Source organism: Tachyglossus aculeatus, chromosome 1 (genome assembly GCF_015852505.1).
Source record: "Tachyglossus aculeatus isolate mTacAcu1 chromosome 1, mTacAcu1.pri, whole genome shotgun sequence".
Lineage (NCBI taxonomy): Eukaryota > Metazoa > Chordata > Mammalia > Monotremata > Tachyglossidae > Tachyglossus > Tachyglossus aculeatus.
In genome coordinates this window covers 80,800,028-80,824,114 of record NC_052066.1, presented here as the reverse complement: position 1 = coordinate 80,824,114, position 24,087 = coordinate 80,800,028, and the positions used below count along the sequence as shown (strand labels likewise).

General features: G+C 42.0%; 1 protein-coding gene across 1 annotated transcript in view; it reads left to right on the top strand.

Annotated features, from left to right (window-relative positions):
- The window catches only part of LOC119926909 (glypican-5-like), a 931,977-nt gene that overhangs the window by 53,064 nt on the left and 854,826 nt on the right, over positions 1 to 24,087 (top strand). The window contains exon 2 of the mRNA XM_038745374.1: positions 4,256 to 4,417. Coding sequence (XP_038601302.1) covers positions 4,256 to 4,417 — 162 coding nt within the window. The remainder of the gene's footprint in view (positions 1 to 4,255; positions 4,418 to 24,087) is intronic.

Sequence of the window (24,087 nt, the reverse complement as noted above, 5' to 3'; positions counted from 1 at the left end):
GGCCCTATTTGTCACAGTGGGAAGGCAGGAACAGTGGTGGATTTGTGCGGCTGTCTGATGGTGACACAAGCTGGCCGTCTGTGCTTCAGCAGCTCAAGTTCACATAGCTGACAGTACACAGGTCGTTTGGGAATGGGATCCTGAGAGCCGCAGTAGGGGAGGGACCACTTGTCCGCTGTGTGACCATGACCAGAAGGTCAACGGTTCTAATCCTGGTTCCACCACTTGTTTGCTGTGTGACCCTGAGCAAGTCACTTCACTTCTCTGTGACTCAGTTACCCCATCTGAAAAATGGGGACTGAGACTGTGAGCCCCACGTGGGACAACCTGACTACCTTGTATTCCCCCCAGCACTTAGAACAGTGCTTGGCAAATAGTAAGCACTTAACAAATGCAATAATTGTTATAATTATTATTATCTGGTGGAGCATTTACTATGTGCCGATTACTGCACTAAGCATGAGGTAGATATAAGATAATCAGGTCAGATACAGTTCTTGTCCCACCCCAGGTTCACCTTTTAATATGGAGGGAAGCTAAGTATTGTATCCCCATTTTACAGATGAGGAAACAGAACAGTAGAGAAAGTAAATGACTTGCCTAACACCTTTCAGCAGGGAACTGGTGGAGACAGGATTAGAACCCAGGTCCCCTTACCCCTAGGCCTGTGCTCTTTCCATTAGGGAAGCAGCGTAGCTCAGTGGAAAGAGCCCGGGCTTTGGAGTCAGAGTTCATGGGTTCGAATCCCGGCTCTACCAATTGTCAGCTGTGTGACTTTGGGCAAGTCACTTCACTTCTCTGTGCCTCAGTTCCCTCATCTGTAAAATGGGGAATAGGATTGTGAGCCCCCCGTGGGTCAAGCTGATCATCTTGTAATCTCCCCAGCGCTTAGAACAGTGCTCTGCACATAGTAAGCGCTTAATAAATGCCATTATTATTATTATTAGGCCATATTGCTTCACATGTTGAATAAACTATATAAAGTGTCTCTAAAAAATCTATGCAGAAAGGCTCAAATTTAATTTGGGAGGAAGAAAATAATTAATTTAAACTTCAGGATAATAAAAATCACACCATGTTATATTTAAAGACTATAATTGTACGCTGGAGGTTTGCTTTTGGTTGATCTTTTAATACGCAACGTTTACACCGAGACCTTACACATTCATTGGTTTTAATCTCATTTCATTTAGGAATGCCTTCCGTATCCTTTAAGCTCCGGCACAGCAAACATGATTGTTGACATCTCCATCCAGGGAATTTGCAAGTCAAGGAATTGAATGAGAGCAGATGTAACTGAATTGGCTTTTCCACCAATTTAAATGAAAAACCGGACATTTAATAGTAGGGTTTGGGAAATGTTGTCTAGCTCCTTTAGGTGTGTAATATGTATTGTGGACAATTAATGTCTTTGTGTACCTTGTCTTTGAATGGGAGTTCAATAGAAGAGTCTGTCCTTTCACATTATTCCAATACTTTTCTGTTCACTTGGAATTTGTTTTCTATCATATATCTACTTTAGTATTCATTCATTCATTAATTCATTTAATCATATTTATTGAGCACTTACTGTATGCAGAGCACTGTATTAAGCTCTTGGAAAATATAATTCAGCAACAAAGAGAGAAAATATCTACCCACAATGGGCTCACAGTCTAGAAGGGGGGAGACAGACATCAAAACAAGTAAGCAGGCATCAGTAGCATCAGTATAAATGATCAGTCAATCAATTGTATTTATTGAGTGCTTACTGTGTTCAAAACCCTTGGAAGAGCTGACCTTCCTGCCTCCCGTCTCTCCCCACTCCAGTCCATACTTCACTATGATACTTGGATCATTTTTCTACAAAAATGTTCAGTCCATGTTTTCCCACTCCTCCAGTAACTCCAGTGGTTGACCATCCACTTCCACATCAAACAAAAACTCTTCACAGTTGGTTTTGAAGCATTCAGTCACCTTGCCTCCTCCTACCTCACCTTGCTATTCCCCTGCTACAACCCAGCCTGCACACTTGCTACCCTAATGCTAACCTTCTCACTGTAATAATGAAATAATGATGGTATTTGTTAAGCGCTTACTATGTGACAAGCGCTGTTCTAAGCACTGGGGTAGATACAAGGTAATCAGGTTGTCCCATATGGGGCTCACAGTCTTAATCCCCATTTTAAAGATGAGGTAACCGAGGCACAGAGAAGCTAAGTGACTTGCTCAAGGTCACACAAACAAGTGGTGGAATCAGTATTAGAACTCATGACCTTCTGACCCCCAGGCCTGTGCTAATAACAACAACAACAACAACAATAATAATAATAATAATATTTGTCAAGTGCTTACTAAGCACTGGGGTGGATAGAAATAAGTCAGTTTGGACATAGTTCCTGTCCAAAGGGGGCACCATATTCTCAATTTACAGATGAGCAAACTGAGGCCCGGAGAAGCTAAGTGAATTGCCCAAGGTCACACAGCAAACAAGTGGTGGAACCAGGATTAGAACCCATGACCTTCTGACCCTGAGGCCTGTGCTCTATCCACTATGCCATGCTGTTTCAATGCCAAGCCCTGGGGTAGATACAAGCTAATCAGGTTGGATACAGTCCTTATTCCACATGGAACTCACAATCTCAATCCCCATTCTACGGATGAGGTAACTGAGGCATAGAGATGTGAAGTGATTGGCCTAAGGTCACACAGCAGACAAGTCATGGAGCTAGGATTAGAACCCAGGTCCTTCTGACTGTGAGCCCCACGTGGGACAGGTACTGTGTCCAAGCTGATTAGATTTTATCTACCCCAGTGCAGTAAGCCCTTAGCAAATACTATATATATATATATATATATATATATATATATATATATATATATATATATATATAAATAAAAGTACTGCCTCTGATAAATAGGTTGTAGCATAATAATAATAATAATGTTAATAATAATAGTGGTACTTGTTAAGCACTTACTATGTGCCAAACACTGTTCTAAGCACTGGGGTAGATACAAGTTAATCAGATTGGACACAGTACCTGTCCCACATGGGACTCACAGTCTTAATCCCCATTTTACAGATGAGGTAACTGAGGACCAGAGAAGTGCGGTGACTGGCCCAATGTCACACAGCAGAGAGGTGGCAGAGCCGGGATTAGAACCCATGACTTTCTGACTCCCAGGAATGAATGAATGAACATTCCCTGCCCACAACAAGCTTACAGTCTAGTGGGGAAACAGGCATGAATATAAATAAATAACTTTCGATGCCTTTTTATTTGTTTTGATGTTTGTCTCCCCCCTTCCAGACTGTGAGTCTGTTGTTGGGTAGGGATTGTCTCTATTTGTTGCTGAATGGTACTTTCCAAGAACTTAGTACAGTGTTCTGCATGCACTAAGTGCTCAATAAATACGATTGAATGAACTTTCAGAGATGTATAAAAGTGTTATGGGGCTGGGAAGCAAGATGAATAAAGGAAGCAAGTCAGGGTGACTCAGAAGGGAGTTGAAGAAAAAGAAAAAAAGGGCTTAGTCAGGACAGGCCTCTTGGAGGAGGTGTGCCTTCAATAAGACTTTGGAGGTGGGGAGAGTAATTAATTGTTCGTCAGATATGGGGGGGAGGGTGTTCTAGGCCAGAGGGAGGACAGTGGCAAGAGGTTGGTGGCAAAATAATTAAGATCAAGGTACAGTGAGGAGGTTAGCATTAGAGTGAATTGTGTGGGCTGCTTTTTAGTAGGAGAATAGTGAGATGACATAGGAAGGGTCAGGTGATTGATCTCTGGGAGGAGCCAGAAATAGAGATTAGGAAAGAGAGATCAGAGAGACTGGAGGATAGCCAGGTGGGAATGGTGTCAGCGAAGCCAAGGTGAGATAATGTTTCCAGGAGAAGAGGGCGGTCCACAAGATTGAAGACAGCTGAGAGGGCGAGAGGATTAGGATAGAATAGTGGTTATTGGGTATACATAGTAAATCCAGTAAATCCTTATATCTGACAAACAAGGATGTTACTGGTGGCTCTAGAGAGGGCAATACCAAATGACAAGGGGTCAAGGACACAATTGGATGAGAGGAGGTGGAATCAGAGGGTGTAAACAGCATTCTCAAGATGTTGGGAAAGGAATGGTAGCGGGGAGACTGTCTTAAAAAGCAACAACCCAGGAATGTCATACCCAACATTGCTGCTTAGGTGCAGCATCCCAACTTTCAACTCCCCAACTCCTAATAATGCTAATATACTCATTTGTCTTAATTTATTTTTTATCTCTGTTAGATTCTGACTTGCAGATTTGCCAGCAGAGAGCACCCACTTGCTGCACTAAGAAGATGGAGGAGAGCTATCAAGCAGCTGTACGGAGAGAGAGAATCCAGAGCATCCAGTCATTGAACTTTGAACTGAAATATATGATTGCTGTCCACATCACTGCATTTCAAGGTAGGAACTCTAAGAAATATTTAAAGGAATGGCAATTTTTCACTGCACTCTTCCTTTCTCCAAGAATAACCACTCATCGTTTGATTTCTTAATTTGTCCCAACTATTTTTAAATAGAAAACTCCAGATATAAATTCATAATGAAATGCAGTACTTTATGTCACTTATTTGGAAGAGCAGAATTTGCAGCAGATGTATTATAGAAAACAAGTAATCAACTGATTAGTGATTTTGCAGATTTCATAGAATACAATGTATATGTCTCCATAAGCATGGAAAGGTAAATTATTGGCCAATAATTTCCCAGATTATGATCCCTCCTCGTGGTCGGAATCAGATTTTCATGAAATACTAGAGATTTATCAGGGAAGACTGATAACAAGAAAATTTGTCACTGGAGAATATATCTAGGTAGAAAATATTTAGGCATGTTTTTCATTGCTATTAAGAGACACCAGAATAATTTTCTGAAAAGGATTGTGGAAATTATGTGCATCATCTAGAGTGGTCTTCTATTACAAAACATGTAAAACCAAAAAAATGTTTAGTTTATTAAAAATTCTATTAGGTACTTGTGATCTTTTGCCAAGCTCACTATCTTCCCCCAACCTGCCAATCATGATTTCTCAGCCATCCCCGGCCTGTGTGGAAAGCAGAAGTGGCAGGTTTCTCTTTTAGCAAACTCAAACTACACTCTCTGATGCAGCGGAACCAACGAGATCAGTTTGATGAAAGAGTCATTAAAGAAACAGCCTGAAAGTTGGTTATCTTTGCTTTTGGTACTTACTGCCATTTATCTCTGATAACAGTGAGGCTATTTGTCCATTGTCAGGTGAAAGCTATTGGACACATTAGGGCCTAATCTTTTGAGCCAGGGTAAGTATCCTTCCAGAGGAAAATGACTTTGGCATCAAGAGTACTACTCTGTACATTACCTCTGGAGGTCCATGACTGTTGATAGTCTAAAAACTATTTTGGCAGAAAATAAAGCAAGGTTTACTGCTATGGTTGACCCTTCAGACTGTATGTAAGCTTGTTGTGGGAAGGGAATGTGAGCTAATTGTACTCTCCCAACTGCTTGGTACAGTGCTGTACACATGGTAAGCGCTCAATAAATACTATTGACTGACTGATAGATTGATAGGACCATCCAAATGCTTCCTTCTGGTAAAAGATTTCCGGAAAATATTGTGGAAAACACTAGTGTATTCAGTCAAAATGAAGAGAAATGTGTTGCCTAAATGTTTCTCTGCCAAAGTGACGAAAGACGGTCCATGTCATGAGATGGTCCCGATCAACATTTCAGTTGGGTACTTATGGGCTTAAATGGTTGCTAGGGGAAAATAATTTTATATATTTTTTTCTGAATCGCCCAGGGCAGACTGGAACTAATGTTGCTTTCCTAGGCATGTGGATCAGTGTAAAAATCTGGAGGGGGTGGGTGGTGGGGGAGTGTGTTTCTAGGGTTTGCGAGTCCAAAGGGGAGACTTCTGCTCATTAATCATATTTTCTTTTCAATGCTTGAAACCTTTTTAGTAAAGCATAACCATTGCTATAAAATAGGGTAAAAAAACAACAGTTTACCTAATAGAATGGTTATACAACCTCCAAACAAAGCCTTATTAAGAAGCACATCTCCTCCAAAAGGCCATCCTCTACTAAACCCTCAATTCCTCTTCTCCCACTCTCCTCTGCATTGCCCTTGCATGTGTATTTGCAAGCTCTATTCACCCCACACTCAGCCCTACAGCACTTATGTACATATCCATAATTTATTTATTTATATTAATACATGGTCCCCCTCTAGACTGTAAACTCATTGTGTTCAGGGAATGTGTCTATCAAATCTAATATGTTATACTCTCGTGCTCGGCACCCCGGATGTACTCAATAAATATGATCGATCAATTGATGGATTGATTGCATGGTAAATGACTCTCATTTTTTGTGGTATTTGTTAGGCACTTACTATGTGCCAGGCATTATGCTAAGTGCTGGGGTAAGATACATGTTAATCAGTTTGGAAACGGTTCATGTGCCGGCGTGGCTCAGTGGAAAGAGCACGGGCTTTGGAGTCAGAGGTCATGGGTTCAAATCCTGACTCTACCAATTGTCAGCTGTGTGACTTTGGGAAAGTCACTTCACTTCTCTGGGCCTCAATTACCTCATCTGTAAAGTGGGGATTAAGACTGTGAGCTCCCCATGGGGCAACCTTGTAACCTCTCCAGCGCTTAGACCAGTGCTTTGCACATAGTAAGCACTTAATAAATGTCATCAGTATTAAGGGGCTCACAGTCTTAATCCCCATTTTACAGATGAGGTAACTGAGGCATAGAGAAGTTAAGTGACTTGTCCAAGGTCACCCAGCAGACAAATGGCAGAGCTACAATTAGAACTCATGTCCTATGTCTCCCAGACACATGCACTTTCCAATTGTCCATGCTACTTTTCATCTCTCCATCCTATTTTTTCTATCACATCATCCATGCACTTGAATCCAAAACCCCTAAACACTTAGATACTATTCCCACATCAGCTGTGAGCATATGTTAATATTTGGTTACTTCCCCTTCCAGAAATTTAATATCAATCTCCCCTGCTAGACTATCAACTGTTTAATGGCAGGAAATGTGTCTACTTACTGTACTCTAATCTACCAAGAACTTAGTATATTTCTCTGCACACAATCAGTGCTCAATAAATTCCAATAATAATAACTGGGGTACTTGTTAAGCACTTACTATATGATGATGATAGTGATGATGGTGATGATAATGACGATGATGATGATGGTTTTTGTTAAGCACTTACTATGTGCCAAGCACTCTTCTAAGCACTGGGGTAGATACAAGGTAACCTGGTTGTCCCACGTGGAGCTCACAGTGTTAATCCCCATTTTACTGGTGAGGTGACTAAGGAACAGATAAATTAAGTGACTTGCCCAAGGTCACACAGCAGACAAGTGGCAGAGCCGGGATAAAAAACCACATTTTCCAGATCCCAAGCCTGTGCCCTATCCACTAGGTCATACTGCCAATGACTGTACTAAGCACGGGAGTAGAAATAAAATAACTCTATTACGTTTAAGGGCCACTGAGAATAGATATTTAATCCCTATTTTGCAGATAAGGAAACTGAGGTACAGATAAGTTAAATGACTTGACCAAAGTCACACATCAGGCATGTGGCAGAGTCAGGACTCAAATTTAGAGACCCTGACTCTCAGGTCCAGCATCTTTCCACTAGGCCACACTGTTGCTCCCATTAATTGATTGGTGGATTACTTGTAAAACTAGTATTTTGGTAAATAAGATCTGTGAAATAAAGTGCAGATTTTCCTTAATATAGTCTTTGAGTTTATTAAGGAAAATTCTCAAGTATATTAAGTATGGAGTAAAGCACAGGTCTCAAACTCAGAAGGTCATAGGTTCTAATCCTAGTTCCACCACATGTCTGCTCTGTGACCTTGGGAAAATCAACTTCACTTCTCTGTGCTTCTGTTACCTCATGTGTAAAATGGGGATTGAGACTGTGAGCCCCACATGGGACAGGGATTGTGTCCAACCCGATTTGCTTTTATCCAACCCGGTGTTTAGTACAGTGACTGGCACATAGTAAGTGCCTAACAAATTCTATAACTATTATTATTATTATATTCTAATTGCTTTCAAATGTCATAATGAAAGAGGCAACATTTGGGTTTTTTTTAGCATAGTGGATAGAGCATGGGCCTGGGAGTTAGAAGGTCATGCGTTCTAATCCCACCTCTGCCACTTGTCTGCTGTGTGACCTTAGGCAAGTGATTTCAGTTCTCTGGGCATTAGTTAGCTCATCTGTAAAATGGAGATTGAGAGCGTGAGCCCAGTGTGGAGCAGAAACTTTGTCCAACCTGAAGTGCTAGTATTTCTCACCCCCAGCTCCAGGACTTGGTACAGTGCCTGGTACATAGTAAGCACTTAAGAAATATCATAATTATTATCTTCATTATTATTATTGTGGATAATTGCCATGTGAAAATGCATACAATTCTTATTCTGTTCTAAAATCAGCAATGGCCATTTTACAAATGAACTGATTAATTAAACTTAGGAAAGTAGTGTTGGATAATTGTAATTTGTTGAATTTTTCAGAATCAAATGAAAAGATCAAGTCTGAATGGAAGCATTTTTCCACCCTTTATGTCAAATTGGTAGTTCATTAATGTAAAATGACCAAAGTCTGTAGGGGAAATGGAATCTTTTTTTTTTTGTAATTTATAAAGGTGTGTTTCAAATTAGCATAATGACACAAAAAATATTTTCATAACTAGTTTACCTTTTGATTGCACTCAGTTTTACCATCACCCAGCATAGCCTAGTAGATAGAGCAGAGGCCTGGGTGTCAGAAGGACATGGGTTCTAATCCCAGCTCTACCAGTTGTTGACTCAGTGAACTTCGGCACTTAAATTCTCTGTGTCTCGGTTACCTCATCTGTAAAATGGGGTTTAATGCTGTGAACCCCATGTGAGACATGGATTGTGTCCAGCCTGATTACCTTGCATCTCCCCCAGCACTTAGAAAAGTGCTTGACACGTAGTAAGTGGCTAACACCATCATTATTATTACTCTAATTTTTATAAGTTTAGGCTAGTGTGCTATTAGGAAATTAGGGAACATATGACTGACAACACAAGCCCATTTGGATTTGCTGGACACAGTGTCAATAGAAACAGTTTTGGGGCTTGAAATGTGGGTTATTCTTAATGTGGGTTTTGCGAAATTGTGACCCTTACATTACAGGAGAAGGAGGTACATTTTTATAGGTAGGATTAATTTATGAGGAAGCCGTGCCGTAAATCAAGTTCTCTGCATTTAAGGTAGTATGAGTTACAATCTTGTTACAGATTAATGCTTGTAACATTTCCTTGATTGTGTCTTTTAGTTTCTTCGTGCTTCAGTTTCTCCATTTGTGAAAAATGAGATAATAAAGATTTTCAGGCAATCAAGCAATCAATTACATTTATTTAAGTGACAATTGATATAGTATTTCTTAATATTACAATAAATCAGTTAAATTGTTTAAGTTAATAGATTAAATACATTTATCTATTTATTTAATGAATTATTCAAAAGACTATTTTCCCCCTTACATCCTAGACTGTTTTCTTCTCTCCCTTACTTGTTATCTGACCCAGGGAGTGTTGGCACCATCAAGAACTGCCAAGGAGAGAGGATATTTTCTCCCCCATGTCTCCACTGAAATGAGTTAATTTACATATGGCATGGAGCCCTCACAAATGGGGCATGAGGGTCCTCAAGTGTTTAAGGAAGATGATGGAAAGGGAGTGGGACAATGGTAGCAGTGCCCACCATAGAATTGATCACTCAATCAATGGTATTTATTGAGTGTGTACTGTTCAGAGCACTGTACTGAGCACTTGGGGGACAGCAGTACAACAAGGTTGCTACACATGATCCCGGCCCTTAAGGAGCTTACAGTCTAGAGGGGATAATAATTGTGGCATTTCACACTTACTAGGTGCTAAGCACTATGGTCATGTCTTGTGTTATGCTATTGAGTCATTTCTGACCCATAGTGACTCCATGGACATAGAAACAGTTTTGGGGCTTGAAATGTTGGTTATTCTTAATGTGGGTTTTGCAAAATTGTGACCCTTACATTACATGAGAAGGAGGTACATTTTTATAGGTAGGATTAACTTATGAGGAAGCCATGCCATAAATCAAGTTCCATGCATTCTTCCAGAATGCCCCACTTTCCATCTGCATTTGTTCTGGTAGTGGTTCCACAGAATTTTCATGGTAAAAATACAGAAGTGGTTTAGCATTGCCTTCGTCCAAGCAGTAAACTTGAGTCTCTGCATTCGACTCTCTCCCATGCTGCTGCTGCCCAGAAGAGGTGAGTTTCGACTTGTAGCAGATGGCCTTCCAATCACTAGTGACTGGCCAAGCTAGGAATGGAACGGGTAAGTCTCCACTTGACTCTCCTTCCTGTAACTGAGACTGGTAGAGTACTGGAAACTCCAGATGTGATCCCAAGAGGGGAAGTACTCTGGTAGATATAATACAATTGGGTTGGACAAGGTACCTGTCCCACCTGAGGCTCAAACTCTTCAGTAAAAGAGAGAACAAGTATTGAATCTCCATTTTACGGGTAAGGAACTGAAGTCCAGATAATTTAAGCAACTTGCCCAAGTTCACACATCAGGGAAGTAGTGGTGCTGGGATTAGAACACAGGTTCTCTGACTCCAAAGTTTTTCCATTAGTCCTTGATCACTAATAATATTTAAGGTACTTGTTAGGCACTTGCTATGTGCCAAGCACTGCTCTAAACGTTGGGTTAGATATAAATTAGATTGGACAAAGTCCCTGTCCTTCATGGGGCACACACTCTTAATCCCCATTTTAAATATGAGGTAACTGAGGCCCAGAGAAGTGAAGTGACCTGATCAAGGTCATATAGCAGACATGTGGCAGAGCCAGGTTCTAATCCAGTTCCTTCTGTCTCCCAGGCCTGTTCTTTAGACACTAAGCCATGCTGCTTCTACAAATGTCCTTTTGTCTCTGCTCTCCTCAATCCCTTTCCATCCACCCATCAATAGGAAAGCATCTCTGATCGGCGACATTGTGTACAGGAAACTGATTTTCAGTTGCAGCCACTTAAATTCAGGACGCCCACCATGACACTCTTCTGAAGGTTTATGCCAGCCTGCTGAGCCCTTCAGATTATTTGTAAAGCTCTTGACTATTCTCCAGTGAAAAGGGCTACAAAGAGCAATTTTTACTTTTCCCCCCATTCACATTTAGAAGGAAAATAAGAGTTTCCTGAGAGAATCAAAACTGCTATATCTCTAGCTTGACCTTCAAGAAACTGGCCCACTTATTCCTATAAATGGGATGGCAGTTTGTAAACTCTTTGTAAGTTTCTATTAAAATGTAAATTTTTTGACAAATGCAAACCAAGACATCTGAAATACAAAATTTTTATGTTAACACACTCTTAAGTATATGCAAACATCTTAATTATATGTAAACATAATAAGGTTGTAAATATTTTGTATGGTTGGAGAGCTTTTTCTCATTAAAAATAAATGCATTGAAACCGTTTTGCAATTGGGTCTGAATTGGAGCAAGTTTAATGGCTGTCAGAGCCAAGTTTATGTTTAGTACATTAAATCCAATTAAACTTAGCACTTCTGCGGATAGATTCATTACATTTGGATCTTAGCCCATTTCATACGTATGGACAGCTTTAGCAGTATTTTCACATTATAACATTTGTGCTATTAATGAACTAAAGCTAGTGAAACGCTTTATCATAATTTTATAGTTTAAATATACCCCAGATCAATTTTCCCACCTTTCTTTTTTAGTTTTAATTTTCAGAATTTTTCAGAAATTTTTTTTTGGCTTCTGCACCCACCATTATAAATATTCTTTTCTTTTAGTGTTCGTGAGTGCAGGAGGTCTTCAGAATAGTCAGTCTTTAGATACTCTACCTCTGCCCCCAACAATGAATAGACACTTTTGCCTCTAAATTTTCAAGATCATCTTTCAGTCTTTAATTATCAACAATTTAAGTTCTCTTTTCTTTCACTGACTGTCCCTTTTAGAAAGTGTTGTACCATTAGGATGGCTCTTTAATGGTGAAGAGAAGGTGCTCTCTGGATTTGGTTTCTCTTTAGATTCAAACAGCATTAGTTACCCTGTGTAATTCAGGCACTTCCTTAGGCAGATAGGAGCTTCTGGACCATTCTGCTTAGTAGAGTGATCTGTCCACAGTAAGCTCTCAATAAATACCACGGATAGGTTGAGATTCCGCTCACTTCCCCCACTGACACATTCATTTGGCTAGAACATTCCAGCCAAATGAAACATATCTTTTCATCTTCAAATAATGTAATTCCCCAGCATCCTTCACCATTAGCCACTTATTTTAACAACTTTCAAAACATTTTAATCCTATTTAACACAAACGCTTCATGCTGTAGTTTGAATCCGTAAATACTTGTTCTTTACTCAGAAGAGATGAACAATAGCGGGTGACCATCCTCAGTATAAGAATATTTTATGTGTTGAAGATGTCCTTTTCCACTCCAGCCTGAGTACTCCAAGTTTCTTTAACAAATTTTTAAAGATTCATATATGTCTTATTTTTCACCTCATAGAAACTAGGTTACTCAGGTAGGTTCAGTGGAGATATCTGGAATGATTTTAGCATGTCCAATAATTGAGAAGCAGCATGACCCAGTGGAAATAGTATGGGTTTTGTACTCAGTGGCCCTATTCTAATCCCAGCTCTACCCCTTATCTGCTGTGTGACTTTGTGTAAATCACTTCACTTCTCTGTTTCTTAGTATCCTCATCAGTCAAATAGGGAGTAAATCTTACTCCCTTTTTTAATGGTATTTGTTAGGCTCTTATAATATGTCAAACATTGTTCTCAGTGCTAGGGTAGATACAAGTGAATTAGGTTGGACACAGTCCTTGGCCTGCATGGGGCTCACAGTCTAAGTAGGATGGAGAACAGGAGGACTGAGGTATGGAGAAGTTAAGTGACTTGCCCAAGGTCACTCAGCAAGCATTTGGCAGAGCTGGCATTAGTGCCTAGATCATCTAACTCCCAGGCCCATGATCTTTCCACTAAGCCCTGAAGCAGAGAAGCAGCGTGGCTCAGTGGAAAGAGCCTGGGCTTTGGAGTCAGAGGTCATGGGTTCAAATCCCAGCTCCGCCAACTGTCAGCTGTGTGACTTTGGGCAAGTCACTTAACTTCTCTGGGCCTCAGTTACCTCATCTGGAAAATGGGGATGAAGACTGTGAGCCCCCCCGTGGGATAACCTGATCACCTTGTATCCTCCCCAGCGCTGTGAACAGTGCTTTGCACATAGTAAATGCTTAATAAATGCCATTATAAAAAAAAGCCCTGTCATTTCTCCCTCCCTCCTACTTATACTGTGATCCCCAAATGGGACGTGGACTGTATCCAGCCAGGTTAGATTGTATCTTACCCAGTGGTTAGTTCAGTGCTTGGCATACAGTAAACACTTAACAAATACCATAATTATAATTGTTATCTCCCTCCAGACTGTAGACTGTACATATGGACAGCTTTAGCATTATTTTCACATTCTAACATTTGTGTTGTTAACAAACTGTAGCTAGAGGAACACTTTATCATAATTTCATAGTTTAAAAATACCCAGGATCAAATTTTACTAACTCTGCTAACAGAGTTATATTGCACTCTCCCAGTGCTTAGTACAGTACTCTGCACACAGTAAGTACTCAATAAATATGATTAATTGATTGATTGATAAAAATAGACAAGCTGAAGAGGTCTCAAAGATTTTTGAGATGTTAAAAAAAGGAAATCCATTAGACAGATGTTTTCAGCACAACCCAGAGAATAAGCATTTAATCTGAAACCACCCCTTTTCTCTGAAAAATATCCAGATATTGTTTTGCCTTTACACAGAGAATTCTTACCATCAAGGGCTTATTTATGAGAGAGTGAGCCTGTGTTTGCTAGTCCTTGAAGATAACACCCCCAAGACTGTAAGCTTCTTATGGGCAGCGAACATGACTGCTAACTCTGTTGAACTGTACACTCCCAAGCACTTAATACAGTCCTGGGCCCACAGTGAGCACTCAGTATCAGTGATAGATTGATTGAATTTTGTAAGCGGGTACTGTGTTGAGCAGATGTGAAAATAAGCATTGACAAACATGCCAGTGGGCTAAAAGAATCCAGGAAGTCAATGAGAAGCAGTATGGCCTGGTAGATAGAGCACCATACTGGAAGTCAGAAGGACCTGAGTTCTAATCCCGGCATCGCCATTTGTCTGTTGTGTGACCTTGGACAAGTCACTTCACTTCTCTGTGCCTCAGTTACCACATCTGTAAAATGAGGATTAGGACTGTGAGACTCCTGTGGCACAGGTACTCTGTCCAACCTGATTAACTTGCATCTACCCCAGCACTTGGTAAGGGCACATAGTAAGCCCTTAGCAAATACCATTAAAAAAAAAATGAGCCAATGTGAGTCAGGCAAAAGGCCTAATGAGAAATTGAATATACACATTCTTTCCTTTGTGCCTTTTTTTTTGTTTTTATGGAAATTAGTGGAGGAGCTCATAAAACAATGCAGGAAGATGATTATGTTCTCTTGATACAATGCCTTATGGAGCATTGGAGAGTTGAGAGGCAAAAGGGTAGCGTTGATGATGGCCAATTCACAAAGTATGGACCAAATGGAATTTCTGGAGCTTAAGGAATTGTTGAAAACTCTTCAGAATGTCATGAAATGTACACTACATATAAGAGGTGACATTGGGAAACTGAAAGCAAAAAATGCAAACAAAGTGCTAGTTCTAAAGATAAGGCTATGTCCAGGTGAATATGGGAGTCAATTTCTTTTGACAGACCAGCATGGAGCCATCAAAAAAGTGACTGACACTGTTTCACTTAAAACTTTGCATGGAAATCTCCCCTGCTCCTCTCCAGTCCCTCCCGCTTCCTTCCCCATTATCAACTCTCCCATCTTTCCCAGCAGAATCTCAAGAGGATATCTCCTGCCTCCTCTCAATAACAACTCCTTTCACCTGAGCCTCTGACCGTATCCTTTTGAACATTATAAAAGCACTTGCCCCTCTTTTTTTCTGCCATTTTCAACTGTACATTCTCCAATGGCTTTCCCCCCACTGCTTTCACACATAGTCATATCTTTCCTATCCTAAAAAGACCCTTCCATGACCTGAACACTACCTCCAGTTATCACTCCATCTCCCTCCTATAACCCTAACCCTCTCCACACTCCTTGAATGAGTTGTTTACACTTGCTATCTCCACTTCCTCTTCTCCAATTCTCCCCCTGACTCCTTCCAATCTATCTTCAATCCCCTTCACTCCACAGAAACTGCCGTCTCAAAGGTCACCAATGATCTCCTTCTTGACAAATCCGGTGGCCTCTATTCCATTCTAGTCCTCCTGAACCTCTCAGCGGCCTTGACACTGACAATCACCCCATTTTCCTGGAAACATTAATTAAATTTGGCTTCACTGACACTGCTTTTTCCTGGTTCTCTTGCCATTCATTCTCAGTCTCTTTTGCCTGCCTCTCCTCTGCCTCCCACCCCCCTAACTGGAGGAGTTCCTGAAGGCTTAGTTCTGGGATCCCTTCTACTCTCCACCTAAACCCAGTCCCTTGGAGAAGTCAATCGCTTCTATGGCTTCAGTACCAATTCTATGAGTTTGATTCCCAAATCTACATCTTCAGCCCTGATCTCTCTCATTCTCTGCAGTCTTGCATTTCCTCTAGCCTTCAGAACATCCCTACTTGAATGTCCTGCTGACGCCTCAAACTTCAGTTGGTCAAAACAAGACTTCTTACCTTCCCACCTAGACCATGTCTTTCCCCTGACATTCCCATCACTCTAGAAAGCACCACCATCCTCTCCATAACACAGCCCCTAACTATGGCGTTATCCTCAACTCCTCTCTCTCATTTAAACCAAATTTTCAATCTGTCACTAAATTCTGTTGGTTCAGTCTTCATGACATTGCTAAAATCCACGTTTTCCTCTGCATGTAAGCAGCTACCATGTTAGTCCAAGCACTTATCCTATTCCACCTTGATTACTGCCTCAGCCTCACTGCTGACTTCCCTGTTTCCTGTCTCTCCTTGCTCCAGTCTATACTTTCACTCACTCATGTATTTATTGAGCACTTACTGTGTGCAGAGCACTGTACTAAGCGCTTGGGAAGTACAAGTTGGCAACATATAGGGACGGTCCCTACTCAGCAACAGGCTCGCAGTCTAGAAGAGGGAGACAGACAACAAAACAAAACATGTGGTCAGGTGTCAAGTCATCAGAATAAATAGAAGTAAAGCTAGATGGACATCATTGACAAAATAAATAGAGTAGTAAATATGGACAAGTAAAATAAATAGAGTAATACATCTCTACAAACATATATACAGGTGCTGTGCGGGGAAGGAGGTAGGGCGGAGGGGATGGAGAGGGGGAGAGAAAAAAGAGGGCTCAGTCTGGGAAGGCCTCCTGGAGGAATTGAGCTCTCAGTAGAGCTTTGAAGGGAGGAAGAGAGCTAGCTTGGCGGATGTGCGGAGGGAGGGCATTCCACGCCAGGGGGAGGATGTGGGCTGGGGGTCAACGGTGGGACAGGTGAGAATTAGGCACAGTGAGGAGGTTAGCAGCAGAGGAGCGGAGGGTGCAGGCTGGGCTGGAGAAGGAGAGAAGGGAGGTGAGGTAGGAGGGGGCAAGGTGATGGACAGCCTTGAAGCCAAGAGTGAGGAGTTTTTGCTTGATGCGTAGGTTGACTGGTAGCCACTGGAGATTTTTGAGGAGGGGAGTAACATGTCCAGAGCTTTTCTGCACAAAGATGATCCAGGCAGCAGCATGAAGTATAGACTGAAGTGGGGAGAGACAGGAGGATGGGAGATCAGAGAGGAGGCTGATGCAATAATCCAGTCGGGATAGGATGAAAGATTGAACCAGTAAGGTAGTGGTTTGGATGGAGAGGCTAGGGAGGATCTTGGTGATGTTGTGGAGCTGAGATCAGCAGGTTTTGGTGACAGATTGGATGTGAGGGGTGAATGAGAGAGCAGAGTCGAGGATGACACCAAGATTGCGGGCTTGTGAGATGGGGAGGATGGTAGTGCCATCTGCAGTGACGGGAAAGTCAGAGAGAGGGCAGGGTTTGGGAGAGAAGATAGTCTTGGACATATTGAGTTTTAGATGGCAGGCAGACATCCAGATGGAGATGTTCTGAAGGCAGGAGGAGACCCGAGCCTGAAGGGAGGGATAGAGAGCAGGGGCAGAGATGTATATTTGGGTGTCATCAGCATACGGATGATAGTTGAAGCCATGGGAGTGAATGAGTTCACCAAAGGAGTGAGTGTAGATAGAGAACAGAAGGGGACCAAGAACAGACCCTTGAGGAACCCATACAGTAAGGGGATGGGAGGAGGAGGAGGAGCCCACAAAGGAGATGAGAATGAATGGCCGGAGAGATAAGAGGAGAACCAGGAGAGGACAGAGTCTGTGAAGCCAAGGTTGGATAGCATGTTGAGGAGAAGGGGGTGGTCCACAGTGTCGAAGGCAGCAGAGAGGTCGAGGAGGATTAGCATAGAGAAGGAGCCTTTGGATTTGGCAAGCAGGAGGTCATTGGTGACCTTTGAGAGAGCAGTTTCTTCTTCACTCTGTATGTTTCAGCATACTTCACTTTGCTGCCTGGATCATTTTTCTACAAAACCATTCAGTCCATGTTTTTCCACTCCTCAGAACCTCCAGTGGTTGCCTATCCACCTCCACATCAAACAGAAACTCCTTACCATTGGCTATAAAGCACTCAATCATCTTCCTCCCTCCTATCTTACCTCCCTGATTTCCTGCTACACCCCAGCTCACACACTTCACTTCTCTATTCCCAAACTAATCACTGAACCTCAATCTTTTCTGTCTTGCCACCAACCTCTCACCTATATCCTGCTTCAAGTCTGGAGCACCTTCTCTTTTCATATCTGACAGAATCACTCTCCCCACCCCAAATCCTTATTAAAAGCACATAACCTTCAAGAGGTCTTCCCCAAGTCCTCATTTCCTTTTCTCCCACCCCCTTCTGTGTCATCCTTGTACTTTGATTTGCACCCTTTATTCACATCATCCTCAGCCTCATAGTAATTATGTACATATCCACACTTTATCATTTATATTAATCTCTGAATCCCCCTCTAAGTGTAAGTGTAAGCTCACTGTGGGCAGGAAATATGTCTAACTGACTCTGTAATATTGTTTTCCCCAAATGCTTATAGTACAGTTCTCTGCAAACAAAGTACTCAGTAAATATATCTGATTGATGGAAAGAGAGACAAGGAGAGAAAGGAATAAACATCATCATGGGCTGCAGACAGTTACAGCAACAACACAACAAGGGATAATAATAATTATGATGGGATTTGTTAAAGCACTTACTATGTGCCAAGCACAGTTCTAATCACTGGGGTAGATACAGAGTAATCAGTTTGTCCCACGTGGGGCTCACACTTTTAATCCCCATTGTACAGACGAGGTAACTGAGGCATAGAGAAGTTAAGGGACATACTTTCTGGATACCCAGTGTGGCCAGGACTTTAGATTCTACATTGACCTTTGCATTTATAGATGAACTTCACCATCAGTCGTGTTTTCTTTTAGTATAAAAAGACTACCGTTTATATGAGGTGTAAAACAAATAAAAATGTGATGTGGCTGCCTCCACATCACCCTTTTCCCCAAAGTTCACATTTAAAAAAATGCAGATTTTGGCTCACAGGAAATTTCTTTCCTCAACCCTTAGATGCACATGTAGGTATTTATTTGTATTTCCATGTGTATATTTATCCAAAGTCCTCTATTGGCAATAGGAAACTGAAAGCTGGAATTATCTTTAATGATGCATATAAACAAAGTAACAAATCTTAATTAAAAAAGCCAGCTGGACTTTTAGAAAAGCACCAGAGATTGGTGACAATGTGACATCAACCTTCAAACCAAACTGAAGAGCTGTCTGCCTAGTACTTGTTAATAATAATAATAATAATGATAGTATTTTTAAGCACTTATTGTGTGCAAGGCACTGTTCTAAACACTGGGGTAGATACAAGATAATCAGGATGGACACAGTCCCTGTCCCATGTGGAGCTCGCAGTCTTAATCCCCATTTTACAGATGAGGGAACTGAGGCACAGAGAAATGAAGTGACTTGCCCAAGGCCAAGAGCAGACAGGTTGTGAGCAGGGATTGTCTCTATTCCTGAATTGTACTTTCCAAGTGCCTAGTACAGTCTCTGTACAAAGTTATCGCTCAATAAATACTATTGAATGAATGAATGAATGTGGCGGAGACAGGACTGTGTCCCAGTGGATTTGCTTGAATCCACCCCAGCGCTTAGTACAGTGCCTAGCACATAGTAAGCACTTAACAGATACCATCATAAATATTATTATTAGGGTGGGGAGATGAGAGGTTAGTCAGGGAAGGTATACTGGAGAAGGTCATTCAAACAGTGACATTGATTGAGGACTTACTGTGTATAAAATACTGGTGTGCATTTGGGAGAGTACAACACAATAAATTTGGTAGACATATTCCCTGTTCACAGGGAGGTTGCAGTCTATAAGGAGAGGCAGAAATTGAAATGAGTTATCGGCATGTTCATAAGTGCTGTAGGGTTGAAGGTGGGGTGAATATCAAGGGATTAAAGTGTACAGTTCCAAGGAAGACCCAGAAGGGAGAGGAAGTAGGGGAAATGAGGGCTTAATCAGGGAATATTTGTCAAGTGCTTACTGTGTGCCAGGCACTGTAGTAAGCACTGGGGTGATGCAAGGAAATCGGGTTGGACTCAGTCTCTGTCCCACCTGAGGCTCAAAGTCACAAACCCCATTTTCCAGATGAGGTAACTGAGGCAAAGGGAAGTAAAATGGCTTGCCCAAGGCCACACAGCAGACGAGTGGCAGATCCAGGATTAGAACCCCTGACCTTGTGACTCCCATGCCCATCCATTACATCAGTTGTTTGTTTGTTTTATGGTACTTGGATAATAATAATAATAATAATAATAATGGCATTTATTAAGCACTTACTATGTGCAAAGGACTGTTCTAAGTGCTGGGGAGGTTACAAGGTGATCAGGTTGTCCCACAGGGGGCTCACAGTCTTCATCCCCATTTTACAGATGAGGGAACTGAGGTACAGATGGTGGAGCTGGGATTTGAACCCATGACCTCTGATACCAAAGCCCGTGTTCTTTCCTACTGAGCCACACTGCTTCTTGGATTATATTGACACCTGTCCACTTGCTTTGTTTTGATGTCTGTCTCTCCCTTCTAGACTGTGAGCCCGTTGTTGGGCAGGGACCGTCTCTATATGTTGCCGACTTGTACTTCCCAAGCAATTAGAACAGTGCTCTGCACACAGTGAGCACTCAATAAATATAATTGAATGAATGAGTGAATGAATGTTCTAAGCACTAGGGTAGGTATAAGTGAATTAGGTTGGACAGAGTCTCTGTCCCTCATGGGGCCTCACAGTGTTAAGAGGAAGAAGAGGTATTGAATACACATTTTACAGTTGAGAAACTTGCATAGAGAAGTTAAGTGACCTGTACAAAGTCACACAGTAAGCAATTGGAAGAGCAATTGGCAGAGCCGGGATTAGAACCCAGGTCTTCTGAGGCCCAGGCCTGTGCTCTTTCCACTAGGCCATGCTGCTTCTCAAACATTCTAGGTCCCTAGGAGGGAGATTGGGTTAAATATGAGCATATGTTCTATAATTGAAAAACTAAAAAAGATACATGAAGAATGTGTGCAAATTAATACCTTATCTCAGACATTACTTTTACAAACAGATGGTTTAAATCACTAGAAAACTAATTTAACATCTTTGCCAAAGTTAAAAATGATCAAAATCTCAATTCATTGTTCCTCTGATAATCATATTTCTCCACATAAAGAATTGCAAGGATTCTATATACTCCTCACTCTCGACTTCAAGACTCTCCATCACCTCGCCCCCTCCTACCTCACCTCCCTTCTCTCCTTCTACAGCCCAGTCTGCACCCTCCACTTCTCCACCGCTGATCTCCTCACCGTACCTCGCTCTCGCCTGTCCTGCCATCGACCCCCGGCCCACGTCATCCCCCGGGCCTGGAATGCCCTCCCTCTGCCCATCCGCCAAGCTAGCTCTCTTCCTCCCTTCGAAGCCCTGCTGAGAGCTCACCTCCTCCAGGAGACCTTCCCAGATTGAGCCCCCTTTTTCCTCTCCTCCTCCTCACTATACCCTCTGCCCTACCTCCTTCCCCTCCCCACAGCACTTGTATATATTTGTACAGATTTATTACTCTATTTATTTTACTTGTACATATTTACTATTCTATTTATTTCATTAATGATGTGCATATAGCTTTAATTCTATTGGTTCTGATGATTTTGACACCTGTCTACATGTTTTGTTTTGTTGTCTGTCTCCCCCTTCTAGACTGTGAGCCCGTTGTTGGGTAGGGACCGTCTCTATATGTTGCTGACTTGTACTTCCCAAATGCTTAGTACAGTGCTCTGCACACAGTAAGTGCTCAATAAATATGATTGAATGAATGAATGAATTTATATTTTCCTCTTCACTTAGTTTGAACAATGAAACCATGTTCATCAGTTACACATTCCATTTAATGAGCTTCAGGTTCTGATTTTTAGGCCTGAGGAACACTGACTTTCCTGAACAGCAATTGAACGTTAAAATGAAATCAAAATTTTTCTCTGATATACAATTTCCATGGGAACAGTTCTGTTCATGTGATTAATCTGTGGAAAAATGTTTCTTTTCCAGTCTTAAAATATTCATAAATGCAATTCCATCACAGTCTGCCATTTTGGGATCTGCTCCATTTTACCATTGTCAGAAATGCTGGTGATTCACCTTTTTACAGTTTGCCAAATTGTTCCTTTATTAGACTAGGGAGAATGTTTTTCCTCTCCAGGTACCTTAAGCTTTTTCATGTCCTTAGCATCCTATTGATCTAAGCATTTTTGTAGTGATGGTCATTTGGATTAATACTTGCTCATGACTAACAACATGTACTTTTCTTAGAGTAAGACAGATAAGTATTGGTACTGTGACAGAATTCAAAATAATAGGCCTGATTCAATTGTGCATATCTGGCAGGTGGTAGACATGTCCCTTGATAGGCACTGGGGGATGAAAATCTCCCCCTTTTTCCCTTTCTTTCCTGCATCCTCATTTTTGACTAGCAGATAGCCCACGTGAAGGGGCATTAGGGAGTGCATCAAAGCCATTCATCAACTCCACTGCCCTTCTGTGTGGAAGGTAAGGGAATGAGTCTTTATTCCCATCTTAAAACAGTCTAAGGGAGATGCTTTTGGCATGTCTCCTTCCATTTTTTTGGTAGTCTTCCTCGCCCCTTGACAGTCAGGGGGATGGGAGAGAACTGGGTTGAATAAGAACAGGTTTGATTAATCCCTACAAGCATCCTTTTTCATGTTATCTGTAGAGAAGCAACACGGCCAAGTGGATAGAGTTTGGGCCTGGGAATCAGAAGGATCTGTGTTCTAATCCCTGTTCCACCACATGTCTGCTGCCTAATCTTGGGCAAGTCATTTCACTTTTCTGGACCTCAGTTAACTCCTCTATAAAATGGTAAGTAAGAGTGTGAGTCCCATGTGGGACAGGGACTGTGTCCAACCTGATTGATTTGTATTTACTCCAGTTATTAGAACAGGGCTTGGCACATACTAAACACTTAAAAAGTACCATAATTATTATTATTATTACCAGGTACTGTGCTAATGACAATAATAATTCTAGTATTTGTTAAGCACTTACTTTGTGCCAGACACTGTGCTAAGCACTGGGGTCGATACGGTTGGATATGGTCCCCGTTCCACATGGAGTTCACATTCTCAATCCCCATTTTACAGATGAGGAAACTGAGGCCCAGAGAAGTGAAGTGACTTGCCAAAGGTCACACAGCAGACAGGCGGTGGAGCAGTGATTAGAACCCAGGTTCTTCTGATTCCCAGACCTGTGATCTATCTACTAGCCCACATTAGCTCACCAGTTGCTCCTTCAACACCAGAAGGAGGAGGGACCTTGAAATTTTCACTGGGGAATCTGGGATGATAACCCCATGGTGTGCAGTTTAGAAGACTCTTTCCAGTTTGTCTGCCAACCCTTAAACCCTAGCAGATTTGGCCATGGTTGCCTGGGATCTTTGGAGCTACTTTGGATGTGGAAAAGCTTCTGGATCTTCCGGGATTTGATTTGGATTTGACTTTCCCGTCACTGTTGACAGCACTACCATCCTTCCCGTCTCACAAGCCCGCAAGCTTGGTGTCATCCTCGACTCCGCTCTCTCGTTCACCCCTCACATCCAATCTGCCACTAAAACCTGCCGGTCTCACCTCTGCAACATCGCCAAGATCCGCCCTTTCCTTTCCATCCAAACCGCTACCCTGCTGGTTCAATCTCTCATCCTATCCCGACTGGATTACTGTATCAGCCTCCTCTCTCATCTCCCATCCTCCTGTCTCTCCCCACTTCAGTCTGCCCTTCACACTGCTCCACGGCTCATCTTTGTGCAGAAATGCTCTGGGCATGTTACTCCCCTCCTCAAAAATCTCCGGTGGCTACCAGTCAACTTACGCATCAAGCAAAAACTCCTCAGTCTCGGCTTCAAAGCTCTCCATCCCCTTGCCCCCTCCTGCCTCACTTCCCTTCTCTCCTTCTCCAGCCCAGCCTGCACCCTCCGCTCCTCTGCTGCTAACCTCCTCACTGGGCCTCATTCTTGCCTGTCCTGGCCCATGTCCTCCACCTGGCCTGGAATGCCCTCCCTCCACACATCCGCCAAGCTAGCTCTCTTCCTCCCTTCAAAGCCCTAGTGTGAGCTCACCTCCTCCAGGAGGCCTTCCCAGACTGAGCCCCCTTTTTCCTTTCCTCCCCATTCCCTCCGCCCTACCTCCTTCCCCTCCCCACAGCACCTGTATATGTTTGTACAGATTTATTGCTCTAATTTACTTGCACATATTTACTATTCTATTCATTTTAATGATGTGTATCTAGCTTTACTTCTATTTATTCTGATGACTTGACACCTGACCA